The sequence below is a fragment of the Crocodylus porosus genome, unplaced genomic scaffold, assembly GCF_001723895.1.
Source record: "Crocodylus porosus isolate Cpor-Errol unplaced genomic scaffold, CroPor_comp1, whole genome shotgun sequence".
Classification (NCBI taxonomy): Eukaryota; Metazoa; Chordata; order Crocodylia; family Crocodylidae; genus Crocodylus; species Crocodylus porosus.
The window spans coordinates 120587073-120606020 of NW_017728886.1; the positions used below are offsets into that span (position 1 = coordinate 120587073).

At 40.5% G+C, this 18948-nt stretch overlaps 1 protein-coding gene across 1 annotated transcript in view; it reads left to right on the forward strand.

Moving 5' to 3' along the window:
- The first annotated feature begins 6 nt into the window (after window positions 1–6).
- Window positions 7–18948, forward strand: part of UBE2QL1 (ubiquitin conjugating enzyme E2 Q family like 1) — a 26458-nt gene continuing 7516 nt past the window's right edge. Inside the window, exon 1 of the mRNA XM_019541247.1 lies at window positions 7–405. Within this exon, the coding sequence (XP_019396792.1) occupies window positions 52–405 (354 nt within the window). The 5' untranslated portion in view covers window positions 7–51. The remainder of the gene's footprint in view (window positions 406–18948) is intronic.

Consider the following 18948-nt stretch of genomic DNA (forward strand, 5'->3'; position numbering starts at 1 on the left):
GCGGGGCCGGGCCGGCCGCAGCACTGCACGCAGGTCCGCACGCGGCGCCTCATGAAGGAGCTGCAGGACATCGCGCGCCTGAGCGACCGCTTCATCTCCGTGGAGCTGGTGGACGAGAGCCTCTTCGACTGGAACGTGAAGCTGCACCAGGTGGACAAGGACTCGGTGCTGTGGCAGGACATGAAGGAGACCAACACGGAGTTCATCCTGCTCAACCTCACCTTCCCCGACAACTTCCCCTTCTCGCCGCCCTTCATGCGGGTGCTCAGCCCCCGCCTGGAGAACGGCTACGTGCTGGACGGCGGGGCCATCTGCATGGAGCTGCTCACCCCCCGCGGCTGGTCCAGCGCCTACACGGTGGAGGCCGTCATGAGGCAGTTCGCCGCCAGCCTGGTCAAGGGGCAGGTAAGCGGGGGTGGCGGGCAGGCGGGTGGGGTGACCTTGGGGCAGGCAGGCAGGCAGTGCTAGGGGGCAGGGAGCTCCACCTGGCAGCCAGGCACCCCCCCCACACACACACAAGCATACTGCCACACTCTCTCTCTCTCTCTCTCTCTCTCTCTCTTTGCTGGGGCTCAGTGCCTGCCCCTGTATTCCCCCCACCCAACTCAGTGCCTGCCCCTGTATCCCTACCCAGGCTCCAGTCCCTGCCCCTGTGCCCCCTCTCGGGCTCAGTCCCTGCCCCTGTGCCCCCTCCTGGGCTCAGTCCCTTCCCCTTCACCTGGCTCTGCCCTCATCTCCCCCTTTGAAACCTATGCCCCTCACTCCCGGCCCTGTTGTGTCTCCATGTTGTCCCAAGCCCTCAGTGATGTGCCCTCAGTGTGGTCCCTGTCACCAACAGATATCGACATCCAAATCTGTGAGCTACCGTCTGGTCTTGTCGCTCAGCATGCAGCTTCCATCTGCCCCCTTACAGCTCTGCTCAGTGGGCTTTGGCCCACATTGCAGAATGGCATAGCCAAAAGGCCTCCCAAGGTGTACTCTGTTCTGTCTTGCCCCCCATGCACTTGTTTTGAACCTCTGACCCTTGTTCCTTTTCCTGGGTTTCCTTTCTTATTTGCCCCACAAATTCAGCTGGCACATACCCAATAGACCCCTCTGTTAACAGCGGGGGATGACCATTGCTCTGTGGGCAGAAGGCCCGCATTATCAATCTGTGTCCAATAGGCCTGCCCCCTCCAGAGCCGCACATATCGAGCCATCCAGCAGCCACCAGCTGGGGCATTGGTGAGGGATCCCTGTAGCACCTGGGCTTGGAGAGCTCCAGTGCCTTGTCCAGTCAACCCACAGTACCTGCCCATGGCCTGAATGCTGAACGGCTCTCTCAGACATCCTGCTCCAGACTAATAAGGAATCGCTGCTTTTTTTGTTTGTTTTTTTTAATTCTGCAGTAGGGTGGTAGAGATGAGGAGCTGGAGGATGTATGAACTGGCGCAATAGCAGCCTACTTACTTTTAGGCAAGAAGCAGCAGCCTTGCTTAATGTGTGTCTCCCCCCTCCCCAAGCATCCTTGGTACTGAGATGCTTCATACAAGTCCTAATAAATAACTGAAAAGGTAATGCTTGTGAGATATGCATGGCCAGGCCTCCTCTGCGTTCCTCACCGTGGGCACTTTGCCCATTGGCCAGGGAAGGTGATTTTTCTGATCATATGCTAAGGTGTCCTTGAAACGCTATCTTCTTTCTCAGGCGGCGCACACACTCACACAGGTCTATGTCTTATACCGGTAAAGGATGCAAACCATCCTGTCACTAGATCAGAGGGAAATAAATAGACTGGGTACATTTTTGAGGTGAGGGAGGGTCTTAAGTTTTAATTATTACATTATTGCTACAGCGGCACTCAACATTCAAAGCAGTGGGACTGCTTGCATGAGGAGTAAGGGCTTCATAATCTGCTGCTGAAAGGAGATGCTTATTCAGATGATTTTATTTGACCCCTGCCTGACCCTTTTGGAAATGACATTTCCACAGACCTCACCTTCTCTGACACTCTTTGACTCTGGGTTGGAGACTCCTTTACTTTAATCAGCTAGTACTGTAGTCTTTATTTCACTTGAGGTCAAGTTCTGCAGGTCACCCTGGGCTTTAAATAGGTGCCTATGAACAGAAGGAGAGGCTTAATGTATATTAGATTCAGATTATATTAAATTTAAGTAGATTCTGCCTCGTTATGTCTGTCTTTTTTTGTTCTGTTCATTTTTACAATGATCATGTTTCTCATTGTGTTTGAATAAGGATCAAGAAATATACATTTTCCTATGATATGTTCCTTCTTTCAAATGAAAGGGAAAGAAAAGATTTAAGGGTATAGTTTTAAGGGTATGAATACAACACTTCATATAACATTTTAAATAAAATGCATAGCTTAATAATCAGTTAAACTTTAATCTTGAACATGCTCTAAATCTCCATTATCTTCTCCCTTAGAAGATCTCTATGTAAAATTTTCATTTTTTTTCTGTTTGTAAAGGAAATATGATCTCTTCAAAGTGAATTCCTTTCATTTCTGTCACAAATACATTTATTTGAGCTGTAAGAGTTTCTTAGGAGTTCTGCAGGCAATTTGAATTCAGATATTTAATATGAAAAAATCATTTGAGTAAAATTGGAAATATTTCTGGTATAAAATAAATGATGTATTGAATGATTACCAATACAATAGGAAAGCAGTTGTAATTCTCACATTTGAAAGTCATGTAATATGCATTACAAATAGATAATGTTAACATTAATATATTTGTCAAGCATAGTTTTGTAATCTGTGATGGATTACTATTTTGTAATTGTACCCAGACACTGCGTAATGAGTCACATTTTTTGTAATTAGACTTGTATTATATCATTTTGATTCTGTTGCAAAAGGCAGGCTGCAGGACAGCTGAAAGTGCAATACCGATTTTAGAACCGTATTCCAATGTTTATATATAAAGTGTTATCTTCTCTTGTCTATTATCTTAATAGCAGATTATGTAACAGTAAGGCACACTGAAAAACTAACCACTGATCTTGCAAACCTGAACAGGGGTAATTCTTCTTAGCCATTAGTCTCATTGACTTCAGTGTGACTATAGGTACAAATGACTCATGTCCGATTAATCAGTTGATGTCCCTACAATGTTTAAATGCTAAATGTAATTGTTAAGAAGTAAGGCTTTGAAGCTTGGGACCCTTTCTCTGGACTAGAAATGACAGTGTATGTTGAAATGGCAGTTTCTAGTCTATAGTTCCACTGAGGGATTACAAAACTGTCATCATCCATGTCACAGTATGATAGCATCAGAATTCTTCATCAGGATTCATTAGCGTTGGAGTGACTCTTTGCTCATGCATTAGCTCATCTTAGGCCTTATTCTTGCCTTCAGAGGAACTGCAGTGAATTGAGTGGGAACCTTTCTTTTGACCTTTAAGAGTTGGATCTGGCCTACACAGCATCTACAGACTCAGATTCTTAAGCAGTGTTGTCAGTGTTAAATGAAACTTTTTACTATAAGAATATATATATTTTAAAAGTTGTTATTGATTCCAGTTTACACTCATTTATTGTTCAGAAGAAACAGGCATAGTTTGATCTCACAAATACTTATGCAGATGCACATTTTTACAATGGCTGCTTCTGGCTGTAAAGCTACTCAACTGTGTGGGGGCAGGATTAAGCCCTTAAAGAACATTTCACCTTTTTATGATGTTATCTTACTTTTTTCACTTTCACTAATTTGAACTTTGCACCTGAATGGCTTCCTTCATCCCCTTTCTAGTAAATCCCACTTTCTGATACTTATCCATTGTTCTAATGTTGCTCTATGTTCCTTTCTCTGAAGCACCAGGGACTCCCTTAACATGCTTTTGTTGAATTTTAAAATATATTAATATATTTCTTACATTAGGCTTTGTCACGGCAGCAACTAAACCAAAGAGCCCAAAATGTTCAGCTAAATCCATCATACATGACATAGTCCTAGTACTACTGTCAAGGTCCAGAGTTTATGAAACTTACTCTGAGAAGTTGCCCCAGGTTAGAATTTAACATACAGTATCTGAGCTAAGAAGCCCATTTTTGTTTGTTTTGATTATATCTGTGTAAATCGTTTCGGCCACTCTTAGTACTGCCTAATGTTAAGCATGCATAGGCTCAGCTACTGCAGTGAAGCCAGTGGGAGCTTTGCCAATGATTGATGGATTTAAGAACAGGCCTTTGCCTCATTGGCCCTGATCTTCCCTTTATTTAAGCATAGAAGTAAACCCATTGAAGGACTGGAAACTTAAACTTTAAGACCACTTTTGGTTATCATTTTGCTTTGTTTCAGAAAAAAGCATGCAAGATTTTCCAAGCTAATAAATATATATATATTTTTTGGACCGGGTAGGGAAATGCAGTGAACAGATTTTGAGAACAGGTATCATCCTGCAGTTCAAAGAATTTATATTTTACTGCCTCAACCAGATTACCATTTATTTTTTTTGCCAAATATTAAAACATTGCTGTGAGAGAGATTTAACGGCACTTACTGTGCTGCATTCAAAAGGATTTTAGTAGTTGAGGCATGCATATTTAAGACATGCTGCAGGAGCTGTCGTATTGGGCTCTTACTCCACATGTACAGCATAGTATTGAGATTATACCATGATGGCCTTTTTAGCATACACATTAATATTGACATGAAAGGGGTTATTAAAATGAATCATGTTATTATCCAAAGACTATCAGAGAATCTCATACATTTACAATGAGGTCTTTCATTTTAAAAAAATTGTTAAAAAGAGAGGGATGTTTGTGTAATACATTTGTTGGAGATTGACCAGACCCTTCACATTAAAGTTATAAATTCCACAGAAAAAGAAATTTAGATCTATTGACTCTGACCTTTTCTTAACTCCAGGAATTTTTGTTCTGTGATAACAGTATATATGATATATAAAATATAGGGCCCAGTCTTCCTTCAAGGGATGCTGATGGCCAAATTCCATTAACTTGAATAGGAGTCAGCTTGAACCTTTTGCTAAACACACTGTTGTGAGGAGTTAATTGCCACTGACTCATATGGAAGAAAATGCGCTCAGTGCTAGAGTTAGACATTATTTGGTAGTGACGGGGGGGGTGGCAAATATTTTACTCACTGAAAATGTAGTTTTGTGGTAACCCAAAGTATCCATGAATTAAAAAAAGAATGTCAAAACAGTTCATCTTGGTACTTCAGAAAAGAAGCATTTTGATTTTGGAGCTGGATTCGCAAGGGGACACAGGTGCCATTCAAATCCCTGAGGAGAAGGAAGAGCCTTCCCCTGTGCCCTGTGCTTGAACCCTGCAACTCAGTGTTTAAAACACTTACCTTAGCAGTGGAGAAGACCTAGTCTGAATCCCTTCTCTGCCTGGATCAGAGGAGGGAATTGGGCCTGGGTCTTCCACCTCTCAGGAATATGCCCTAACTACTGGGTTGTAGGGTGTGTTAGGGTGGGTCTTTCTCCATATCTATCATAGCAGGGGCTAGTACCAAATGTCTGTCCTGACCTGTGAGTTACTAACTCACTTTCATGCTAGCCCAGGGACTATTGAATGATTTGTAACAAAGTGGAACATGAAAGACTGAGACATGCATCCCCTACCTTCCCCTAGTGTTCTAAATGGCATTAATCCCAATAGCATGCCTATGATTGCTCTGGGGTCATTTTCAATGACTGATCTGAAGCATCTGAGAGACTGATCCTATGAATGGAAGCAAGTGACTCCATGTGCTTGCAGACATCCCAGATGGAACATGATCCTGTTACAGTGCTGACATGCCCAAAGTCCCTTGGTGAATCTGGTCTTTCCTCGCTACATTTCCTTTGCATGATAATAATAATAGTAGTAGTAGTAGCAGTAATAAATACTACTAATAATAATCTATGATAGAAAACAAATGTTGTGTTTCAAATTAAGTGGATCTTTTGGGGGGTATTTGCCCACAAAACTATAACATCAACTATTTACTCATTTCTACTTAGCACCTCACAAAAAATTCTTGGCATCTCTCAGGGCTGGGGCTGTATTCTCTGTCTTAACTCTGATTCTCACTTCTAAAAGATTATGAAGTCCTTAATGAAACTTCAGCATAGGTCTTAAGATGACAACAGTGACACTACCCTTGGTTCTTGGTGCATCTGTTGGTATGGCACTCCTAGTCCTGAACAGAACCTTTGTTTTCTTGATGGCAGTGGTCTTCCTTGAACAAACAGAAGTGTTTCTGTCTACATCTCAAGGTCTCACTTCTGGAAGTTGAACATGGAGTATCAGTACATATTAGTAGGTGAATAGAAGTCTCTTTAAAATGCTTCCTAATTGTCTGACTTTTAAAATAGAAATTAAAAATTATTCTAGAATAACTGTTGTCTTCACAATATTAATTTCCAGTATTCACTGAATAAACAAATTTGAACAGTGCCAGTTAGTAAGGAAAGAGTAGATCTACTATAGCTCACATTTAGTTCATAATACAAGCCATGACTGAGATCAGCATCAACATTTGAGAGGATACGCACTTCCTTGGAACTTGAAAACAATCATCTAAAAATAATTATTCTTCAAAATGTATCTAAAAGCAGTGCTTATTACTGTAAACGCCAGTAGTGTACTGAATTTGCCATTTTTGGAAGCACCATGAATTTCCTAGTGGATAATCAGATAAAATGAAGAACATTGCTAAGGCTCAGCAAAAGGATTATAAACCCTTAAATCTACTGAACTAAACACCTGTATTTTATATTTAGAAGAAAATGAGCAGAGCTTTTTATAGGGAACTAACAGAGAGTTGAAAAGTTGTTTCCCCTCCCTTTCCCTCTTTTTTTCTATATGCTGCAGATACAAAAATGTTTCTCCAGAAAAGGTGAAATGAACCCATACTATTTCCCAATATAGAGGAAGTACTTTATTTTCTTTTGGTAAAAGGGTGAAAGAAGGCAAGAGTATGAATGTAACTATAGAAATGATAAATCAGGAACTGGCCATCTTTTGGAAGAATTGCTGAAGTAGTTGTATCTGATTGCTGCAGGTCTCCTGGACTAGATGAGTAATACTGGTGCTTTGTCCTGCCTTTTTGTGAGTCAGTGTGTTCTCTTCCTGAGTATTGAGGACAAAACTGTTAAGTAGAATAACCATCTAACTGATGACTCTGCAAGCTTAGCATCTTTAAGTCTAGCCATACTGGGAAAAAATCTGAACTTGTTTATATATCAAGTAGGACAAGCATGAGTTTGCTGTTGGTACTCAATATCCTAAAAATAGAAGAAAACTTAGCTGAGAGTCTTCTCATGTTTGTAAGTCTCTGTTAAGGCTCAGTTGATTTAATCTGATAAAATCAGGATGTGTGTTTTGGTTGTTTTTCCCTATTTGAGACTTCATTTCCTTTACGGTAGTGTCTTAAATTCAGGCTTAAGATACAAATGATTCATATTTACAATTAAGATTATGATGTAATCAGCAAAATATAGTTGATTTCAACAATGTATAGATTTCTAATACAGGTTAGTAGAAAATCATTATTAATTGTTTCTGTTTTTAAAATAGTACCCATCACATCTGACTGTGTATGCGTGTGAAATTTAAAACAACACATTCATGAATTTTGTCTTATTAAAATTAAATACATCTGGTCATAAATTTTATTACACATACCCAAAATATCTTCTAACTTCACCCCCACAAGAAAAAAACTTGAGGGAACAGATGGGCTTTATGCTGCGTCCCAAAGGTTGAGAGACTCCAGTTCTTGCTGTTCTGAACAGCAGAAGTGAATTCTAAGTCTGTGGGACTTCACCAACTTCCAAGAGGTTGGCATGGACACATCGGCCAACTGCCCCAGTGGTGCATGGGGAGCATGGCAATGTTTACCAACTCCAAGGTCAAGTCATAGTGGGTTTTCTCAATTAAATCTAGTTCGTGTTTGCTTTTTATCAATTGTCTGTATATCCTGGGGTGACCTAAGTGAATGAATCCATGTATTGGACAGGAGCGCTTATTTGTGGCTGGTAGCCACAAGACAATAAAAAGTGACAAAGGCAGTGTGCACATGTCACATGAAGGGATGTGATCTCTAGGCAGTCAGGGTATTAAATAATATGACTTAGCTACATGAAGAAAATCTGTTAGCCATCTGAGCTGTATTTTTCCCCCCACAATTTGATACTCGCATTTTAAACCTGAATGTTATGTGAGCTTTATTTGCACCATTGAGATGTTGGGAAATGATGTATGGTCTGAAAAAACAACATTGTTCATGTGCACTCCGATATGGTGTTGTCCTGAATATAGAAGGTATTATTATGCAAATGTATTTTAGAAAGGGGAGTGAAGACACAGGGATTCCAACTCACTGAGCTAGGAGGATGTTTTAATTCTTTTAAACAGCAGGGAGAAAATCATTTCCTTTGCTTTAGCCCTTCAAAGCACACAAAAGACAAAATGTTCTTAAAAATTATGAAACAGTCTCTGGTAGCACCATATTGTTAAAAACAATTATCAAATTAGTAAAATCACTAAAATTGGAGGGGAAGAATTACTACTTTTAAAACATATTTTTTCTAGCAAATAGAGGCAATATTTCCTTGTGGCAGTTAGCTGATCTCCTGAATAGATTATTTATTTTCTAGAAACATCTGCTTTGGGTAATAACATTCAATGGAGTCAATATGAGCTAAATCCTTCCTGCCATTCACTTCAGTGGGGCTATTTATTTGAGTGACACATGGAGAAACTTGGCTTCTTTGTCACATATTCAGGAGAGGTTCTCAATCAGGGTTTAATTGGCCATACAATCTCACCTTTGCTGTGCTAAGTGGGGGATGATACCACCCACCTGCCAGACCCAATCAGTCCTCCCCCAGCCCACCTCCTCTTCCAAAGCAGTCCACAGAGCATCTTGTGTTGGGGCTGTTGAAAGTGGGAGCACTGCCATTAGGCAACCGAGTCCCCTTTCCTTATGGAAGTGGGTAACCAAGTACAGAGGGTCACAGACATAGAATTGCACCTCTGTCTTCACTCTGGCAAAGCTACTGTTGATTGCAGTAAGTGGTTTATCTAGGTAAGAGCTCAGTGGAAATTGAGCAGGGCCTAATAGCATGACCCCAAACACATAATGTGTAGAGTGTACAAAGGATCAAACTATCCTAATTTGAAAGCCAGCTTGTTGGCGAATGGCCTTGTGATATTGTGCAGTCTGTCATCTTGGGGCCAGCTCAAATCAGCCCTAAAGTGGGGTAGATCATTGTCCTCCATGAATTGTGCACATCCTAGCAGGATGCCCCACTGACTTTTGTGGAAGCTGAGGACACTCAGCTCCTTGCAAAATCAACCCCCCTCATACTGTGAAGGTAAACTGGCCTGACTGAACAAGCAGGTAAAATCTGCACCCTGTTCAGGTCAGCTTGCCAGGAATCTACTTTTCTGTCTTGTTACCATGACAATAGCATGGAAAAAGACTTGTGTTGGAAGGAAAGAAGGGCATATCTTGGTGGAAATAAATGTGCACTACACACTGTCTGCACAAACAAATGAGCAGCATATTTTTGATGTCACAGTTATGATTGTTCCAAAGCAGGGCTGAGGCCTGTGCTCAGCATACAGCCATCCCTTTGACAGCCAGGCAGCAAGGAACAGCACATACAGACAATCAGTGAGTACACAGATACATTTCTCCCCTCAAAAACCTTTACACTATCTGTGCCTTCCTTTTGACTACACTAAGAATGTTGTGGGCTTCAGCCTCAAGCAAGGAATCCTATTCTGCATGAGTTTTCCAGTGTCCCTGGCACACATGCAACCACTTGCTGATGGAATAGGAAATTGGTAAGCTAAGTCCAAAAGCTAAGTCTGGGCATAGGTGAAAATACACAAGAGGGAGAATGAGCAAGCATCTGCCCTAATTCACCAGACTCCTTAGAGCCTGCACCCTTTCCACTGTTAGTCTTCATGAGGTTAGGTGTGGCATAGGACCAGATTTTATAGTGCTTGGTGTATTTACAGCAAACCTTAATTCTATTCAAGAATGAAGCATTGTCACCCTTATTTGTGGTCATAAATATAAAGATTTGAATAATTGTGAAGAAGAAGATAATGATATCCAGCTAGATAATGATATTTAAGCACCAATTTTGAGCATTTTTAGAAAAATGACTGCAGATATAATTAATTATTAGAATGGTACCAAGGATGTTGTTTTGGATCTAGTGCTAACCTGAGGTCAGGAGAGCTAGGTTCAGTTCCCAGGTCTGCCACAAGTTTTCAAGTCATGTAATCTTTCAGTGTCCCCACTTCTCACCGATAAAGTAAGGATCGTATTTCCTTCCTTAGAGGATTGGAGGACAAATTCATGAATATTTGCTTAGTGCTGTGTTACTACAGAAATGAAGGCTGTACGAGAAATTGGAAAGAGTGATTGCATAAAATTGTTTATTTTCAAAGTGAATCTCTGACTAGATGGACACAAATTTGTGAAAACGGCTATGAGGTAAACGAAAGAAAAAAACAAACAAACAGCCAGTCTGTGGACCTGATCTGGCCATCCATCTGCAAGCAAATCTATCACTGACATTAGTGGGAGATTTTCATGGATTAGGACTGCAGGAACAAGTCCAAAATCGTAATCCCACAGGCTGTAAATCACTGACAAGAAATAAATGTAATAGGCAAAGAGAATTGATAAAAGGATTACTCTGTTGCAACATATTTATGCTTAATTGTATCTTCAGTCTTTGGGTGAAAGATATTTTCTGTTTCATTTTGCTGACCTGACACTAGCAGCCAGTGAGGAATAATAATAAAAAAATACCATGAGGGCACATACATGAGTCTATAGTTAACATTTTGAATGAGAGGATACTGGTCCCATTTTATTATACTTACCTTGTATTTTTAAAGTTTATATTCACGGTACTTAAGTATTTTTTTAAGTGAAGAACTAATAGGGTTTAGCAAAACATGGGCTATGTAGGTGATATGAACACTTTTCAACAGTTAACCCTGCCCTGACCCCTCAGTTCCAGCTTGTACCAATGAAGCATTACTGCTGGTGTCTCTGAGGACCTCTCCTTCCCCATTTTCAATGCTCATAAAAAAATTCAAATGATGAAGTGTAAAGTAAACATTTTCCATAATAGAATAATGAATTAATGATGAATACTGACATCAGAGAAAGTACTTTTCTTAGATACCTGAACAAATGTGATGTGTAAAGCCACATGACTAATAACATAATATCCAGTGAATGATTCTACAAAGTGATTTTTCCACTCGCTGGTGGTATATGAGATTATTGAGACCTTGTTTCCTGTAAAAAGTAGGAGTGGTGTGGGAATTCTTGATTCTCCAAAGGAGAGAAGAGTCTGTTCTACACCTTGATGCCTTAAAACAGATCATACAGGAAGTATTGCAGAAGTCAATAGGATTGCAGCCAGGAGGACTGGCTTTCAGGAATGACTGGGTCCCAGTTCAACTGGTTGTTCCCAAAGGAACTTTGCTTTTTATAGTTTACCTTTTTTAATCACAGACTTAGAGAAGATGGAGCATGTGCATAAAGGATCTCACCCCACACCTCCCCACCAGGCTCATGGAACCTTCCATGGGTCAATGATACCTGATATTTACCACCCAAATGCAGAGTCATTAAAGTTACTGTCTTTTTGTTGGTTGCACTTCCAGTTTCTCTGCACAGCTACAGTTTAGAAGCACAGGCAGCTGCCCTATTTTTCAAAGGCTTCATTTTTTTAAAAAGGCTGGGCAGCCTAGAAAAAATGAGAAGTTCAAAAGAATGTTTAAATATTTGCATATTTTGAAGTTCTGCCTCAGATGCTGCTTTTTGCTGTAAAACCTCCACCTGACTAAACTACATTGTCATCCGGCTTCACAAACAGAAGAGCCAGCAATTCAGAAACTGTACCTTTGGTTTACTGGGGATTCAGAGGATTTGGGGGCACTTCTCCAGGACAGCCTCAGTGCTTGTTTCTCTTTTGGGGCAAAATTGATCTCACACTAAAGCCCATAAGAGGGACTTCCATAAGATGGCCAGCTCAGGAATTACCCTGAATGCCTTCAGCTGTACTAAAATCAGTCTTGGCAATGCCATTGGCTCAATACTTATGATGGTGGAAGGGAGTGGGATAGAAACCTGTGGATTGCTGTGTAGCTGTCAGAAGGATTAAGAGAAATCAGGGTCTCCAGAACCACATTCAGCTGCTTTTGACTTGTGGTTGAGCAGGTCTTCCTGTGTATTTGTGTTGACAAAGGGTACTGCACATAAACAGCTGACCATTAACAACTATCCTATTGAAACTCTGAGGGCAGAATCCTATTTGGCCTAGTGGATAAAGTGCAGCTTGTGATAAACTCTGTTACCTAACTGTTGCATAGGAATGATTCTGTTGCCCCCTCTGGGTGTGAAATTGCACCCCCCCCCCCCTTTTATAGGACTAGGAAGACATCTGCGCATTTCTGGAAAGTGATCCTTTTCCTATAATGAGAGCACATATGCACCCAGAAGGGGTAACAGAATCAGCCCTACACTTTGTATGGTTAATTCATTTATTTTTGAGCTGTACTTTGGTCATTTGCTAGGGAAAAAAACAACTGTACCTGACATTTCTCTCCTCTGCAAACCAATTCAAATGGTATTTCACAAGATGAACTTACTGAGTTTCACTTGCTTTTCTGGGCTATTTCCAGGTAGGAAGATATAGGATCCATGGAAAACTTACTGTAGGAGTTGTACAGTTGCAAATAACCACTTCCTATATTGTTCAGAATCCATCTGTGCCTGTGCCAAAGAAAGCATATTTGTTCTTTTACTTTATTGTGTATATACTATAACAAAGGCCTCCCAGGCATGGCCATGACATCCTCTGTTGGCTACTTGGCCTTTGGTTTACACTGATCCTCCCCTTCTGTCCACTTGCCACACCTTGATGTACTTACACCTTTAACGAAAGGGAGGCTGCCCCAGGGATTCCCAAACAAGTTCTTATCCGCTCCTGTCCTACTCCCAGGTCTAAGTTTGTTTTGGTTCTGGCCTTGAGCTCTGGCTCCCACCTCTACACCATTCCCAGGTACATAGTCCTTCCAGGGCACTGGACCCTCCTGATCCCCTGCAGGCATCTGACCTGCTCTGGTCCTGTCTCTATTCTCCTGTGCATCTAGTCGCTCCTGGGCACCAGACCCCTCTGGTCCCTCCCAGGCACTGAACCTTCTTTGATCTCAGCTCTGTTCTACTCTCAAGTACTTGGACCCATACTGGTCCCTTCTCCCCCTTTCACCCAGGCTCTGGCCCTGCTCCCGGGCCTGTTGGGACCTCCTCCCTTGCTTAGTCCCTCCCAAACCTCCGGATGTTACCACAAGCTGTAATCTCCTAGATATTCTTAAGGAGCTGTAGCCATCCTACCCAGGAGATGTTTTCCTAGCAGCTTCCATGGCCAGACTGCCTGCCCAGCTCAGGACTGGGCTTATGTATTGCAAGCAAAGCTCCCTCCTGGGTCATGTGGCTCCTGATTGTCCCCCCACCATACCCACTGCTTGCTTCATCTGCAGCCAGCCTGCTCTTAACATAACAGGAGCACCAAGCCTCCTGGTACATATACATACATGGAAAGTTTATAACACTTCATAAGCAGGTAGTTAATTATAAAACCTGCGTTTAGGCAGGAAAAATATTTGTGTATTAAACTTTTAAAATTGTGGTATAGCTGACAAAAATCAGCTACTGGGCCAGTGCTGTGGGGCTGTGAATCCAAGCACATGCTTTAATGTTCCATACCATGGAGACTACATGGAACATCTCTTTCAAGTCCATAAGCATTTTACATCTTCATTTGTTTCACCATATTATCTAGAAAAGCCTGGCTATCTAAGGTCATTTGTGCAAAGGTATATAGTATATGGTATATAATGCTGGAGGCGCAGATCTGCTATCTGGACTCATGTAGCTTGTTCTGTGCTTGTAGTCTAGCCCAGAGTAAGGGGTTATATATTTTCATACCACCCAGGGATAAGCATGGGATGGAGATGGTGACCTGAGTGTCCCAGCTGATCTCCCTGCTACTCTGAGATGGGAGTATGATGCCATTGGTCCTACTTATGTTAGGGCTAGAGTTAAGGTTTTCAGCATTTGGCTTTGGAAACTCAGTGCTGGATTCCTTCCATGTCCAAAACTCTGATTCACTTCAATACAAGGAATGCGGGATTGAGCTGCTGGTATCAAAGCCTATTACATGCTACAACACCTTAACATTAAGATCAGAATGAAAGCGTCTCCCAAGCCATGTTGAAATCCGGCTGTGCACGATAAAATTTCATGTCTTCTTTTTAAAAAGTTTACAGCAGATGTTTGACAGAGGAGCTGAACAAATTGCCGCATTGACTTTGGTTACCTATGATGACAGGTTTTGGTTGCACAGTTGCGGTGAATTCTGTAACATGAGCTGAGGCTTCTTTATTTGTTACTCTTGCTGTGTTTTGCAACAGGGTGGCTGCTGGGCAACTTGATAAGCCCCTTGGTGGGAAATCATCGTATTATACAGAGTATCTGGTGTACTGAAAGCATTTTTATTATGTGCATGAAAGGGGATTCTGGTTCTGGCCCCTGCTACTATCTCGCTGGTGGTTAGAGTACTTTGATGGATACAGAAGTGTCGGGTTCAAACCCCATCTGGGTGAAGAGAGCCCAGAAGGTATCCTGCTACCTGAGCAAGTGCCCTTACCTCTTGGCTAAAAATTCCTACACCCATGGGTCCTACTCCTCCTGTACTTTTCCTCTCATTAAACTTTTGGAGTTTTATACAGGTTTAAGCATGTGCCCAGAGGATACTGTTCTGCCACAATGCTATGGCCATGATGAAGCCTTCTGAGCATTTTCAGAAGGCAAGGGCAGGAAAAGTGCTGCTGCTCAAGGCCAAGTAGAATCTAAACTGTGAATAAGTGCCAAAGATAGCACCTACACTGCTATGCAAGTACCACTTAGGTACATAAAGGTAAAATAGAATCTGACCTTAGAGTCTTGGATGTTTCTAAGACGCTTTTAGACATCTAAGAGGTTGGGGTAGGACCCAGGCTGGTAAATTTACATATAGTAAATTAAGTGTCTCCCAGAGGGACAGTTAATCACTTAAACTTCTGGTTAGAGAAATAAAAGGTGATAAAAAAATGGAATGCTTGTTATTCTATGTGTTTATTTAATTAGCTTGTCAATTAGATGTTTATGAACCTCATAAATGCCTGAAAGGAATGCATTCATATTTTAATATCACAGGCAAGCAGCTGATGTAATTTCTAGAAGCTAAAGTTGCTTTAAATGACTTTATAAAAATCTTCCTTGTTTTTTGTGCTTTTAACTTTCATAGAACATTTTGATTGCATGTAATACAAAGTCAGCATCTTTCATTAGGACATAATGCATGAAAACTTTAGTTGTGCCAATAGTCCTCAATCCTTACACACAAGGGTTATAATTACTCACACAATTTGAGGTTTGAAGGACAGCCCTCTAGTATAGACAAATCATAGGTGTATGCATCAAGAGACATGGCCTGTGCTGTTTACAATGTGCTATTGCCAAAAAGTTATTTCAGTTGTTACAATGTTTTGTTTTAGTAGCTCCAAGAAAGCAACGGGGCTGGTATTCAGGATGCCTTAATCTTCTCATTATGAGCATGTGGATACTGCCATTTTTCAAAGATCATAGAATCATAGAATCAATGAGTCGGAAGGGACCTAGACAGATCATCGAGTCCGACCCCCTGCCATGGGCAGGAAGAAGCACTGGGGGTGGCAGGGGTCATAAGACCCCAGCCAGGTGCCTATCCAGTCTCCTCATGATATGAGTTTGAATGTTCAAAAACAGATATTCAGGCAGATTTTCACAAGGATGGTAATATTCCTGACACAAAGACCACTCCTCTTCCAAATTCTAAGCCCCTGTTCCAAAGTGTGAGTGTGGTAGAAATTTTCAAAGGAAAGGCCTCAAAAAGTGGGCAAAACTGTGTGTGTGTTTTTTCTTCTCATTTCATTCTCAGAAATATATGAACTCTTTTAGCTGGGATTTTGCAAAGAATATTCAACCTGCAGCACACCCACATGGAAAGTATCACTGGCTGAAGATTGCAAAGTTACATGTAGCTGGGCAACCTTAATAGTAGGCAATTTGTCAGCACCCTTGTCGCTGTTATATAAATCTTCCTTTGAGACAATGTCATCAAATTAGCAGAAAGGATTTCAGTAGGTGCCTGATATGAATGTACTCTGTAGGGCACAATGTAAGCTGCGCAAGTCCAGTATGGCTGACAGAAGGCATTTTAAGAATATGTTTATCTATCTATTCTTGTTGGCACATTTTCAAAATCTAAGGATATCCATGTGTTTTCCTACCTAATTTCATAGCAGTTTGTCTTGTAGGGTAATATATGCACCAGAATCTAAACAATGCTAACTACAACTGCCAGCATCATTTTAGAGGGTTCTTCAATAATCAGTACTAAATAATACATTGTTCTTTTCATCATTTCACAGCAGAAAATAGTTGCTGAAAGATAAAGCTGGCACATTTTCCAACTATAAAATAACCATTTCTAGTCACCTTTTGTTATTATTGATTATTATTTGTGTTACCGTGGTGATCAGGTGCTCTAATCATGAACTAGGACCCCATTTGTACTAGGTGCTGCACAAAAACAGGAAAAAAAAGTCTTTGCCCCATATTGCTTACCATCTAAATATAAGACAATCGACAGGGGAATCTAATTCCTCGGGGCATTTCTGGAAGTTAAAAAGTGGAGCAGACTTATTGAGGTATGTTTCCTTAAAAAAATACTCAATTGGTAAAATTTGTAAAGCAGAGTGATGTCAAATTAGATCAGTTCCTGTGGGAGAAGAGTAAAAGCTGTTGGACTCATTTTGTGCTAGACTCTGGATTTTCCTAGCTTCCTTAGTTTCTCTAAATCAAGCACTTTTCCTAGATGGGCTCCAATTGCAGGGAAAAGAATTAGGAAAAAATGATTTATAAAAACAGCATCCTGAATGTTACCTCTGCCTAATCAACCAATTAGAATGTATTTATTTAAATGTATTTATTAGATTTACATGCTACCTTTCTGAAAAAAAGGCTGGCTTACAATAAAAGAAAAAAAACAAATCAAAATATCCAAATAAGATAGTGTAAGAAAACATTCCCCCACCCCAAATACACTAGCATTCAAAAACAATCCATCCTATCCTCCATACTCCTGCCTTGATGCCTTTTATTTATGAGCATTTGGGAAAATGCACATAAAGCAATGCTTTCAGTTTACCAGATACTCTGTATAATATGTTGAGTTCCCACCAAGAGGCTTATCAAGTCGCCCAGTCATCACCAAATGCTTAAATACTACCTTTTCTCAAAATGAAAACTAACATATGCTTGGAAAATACACCCATGCAGATTTTTGCTAAATAATACAATTTTACAATGTAAACATTGCAATTCTCAGTTTTGCCATGTCAGCTGTAACAAAAGCTCCATCATTTGAAATGCATAACATACACCAGACTAAGCACTGGAAACAATGATATATAACAGAAAAACATGCATTGATAAGGAAGTGTGAATGATCATCTAAAAAGAGCTTTTCCTGGTTTTATTTAATTAATTTAATGTAAAATTTAATAGCAAAGCTGTGTCAGAAACCTCCCTGAATTTTATTGTGAACCCTTTCAAGAAAGGGTTGGCCTGACCTGACTCTTCAAATAACTCTCCATCCTAGCCTCATTTTTTTCAATATATAATCCTGGTGATTGCATTTGTTTCTGCTCTGGTCACGTTGCTTTAATATTTCTGATACTATAATGAAACTGACTGAGATGCAACTTGAATGGTGCACTCCTGAATTTGTCAACTATATGCATCATTTGTACATAGAACATTAGAAATTAAGTGCCAAAAATTAGTCTCAAGTAATTTAAAGACTTTTCAGACAAAACATCACAGCTCCGAGAAGAATAGATTATCCAACAGTTTTTTAAAGGCTGAAGTACATTAATAAAATAAACTTACATGGACATGCAACCACATTTAAAAGGAGTTTTCAGTTAATTTTCATATAATTCCTAGTACAATGGAGCCTGGGGTTCCTAGGTGCTAGCTCAGTGCAAATAATGTATAATAAGCATAAAATAGGAAGTCAGATTCAATCCAGTTCCTGTTCAAATAGACAATCTCCTGATGATTTCAGTGGAAGCAGGTTCAAGCCCACTACTTATTCCCTGATTTGTATAATTTTGTCTATGTTACACATTCCTGAATATATTTGTAATATGGATCACATTTTAATACAAGATCAACTCCCTGTTTGTTCTCCTAGGCATCCCTGCATCTACAGCAAAGATTTAAGATAAAATTATTACTAAGAGAATATTATGGTCTTTTTCCCCCCAGTGGTCAACAATCATAATTTGAGAACTGCTGGTCTGTGGCTATTAAAATGAGTTTAGTCATTTTTGAGAAGTTCACCTGGGGGGAGAGGGATTGTTTGTGAATCTTCTACTTTTATGCACTTTTTCACCCCTCTGAAGGCAAGGACTTGTTTGTAGTTATCAGTTGCATTTAAATGAAGATGTCAATTCTCAATTTAAATGACTAGTTATTGAGAAAGGCAGCAAGAAGTGCAGATTACCAATAAACATTAGATGTTACGATACACAACACTTCAATTTTTTTCTCCCCCACTAAAAATTATTTCTTTGCTATCAATTTTCATGTTCTGTCAGTCAAGTGAAAGTGAATATCATAGGATTGACAAATGGGGAGCGGGCACTCTGAAGTGCTTTCGGTTAGAGTACAAGGCAGTCGAGGGGAAAGAGACTTAACGGTGGGAGTCTACTACAGACCTCCCAGCCAGGGAGAAGAGCTTGACCAGGAATTCTTGAGTCAGCTCACAGAGGTAGTGAAGGCTAAGGATGTG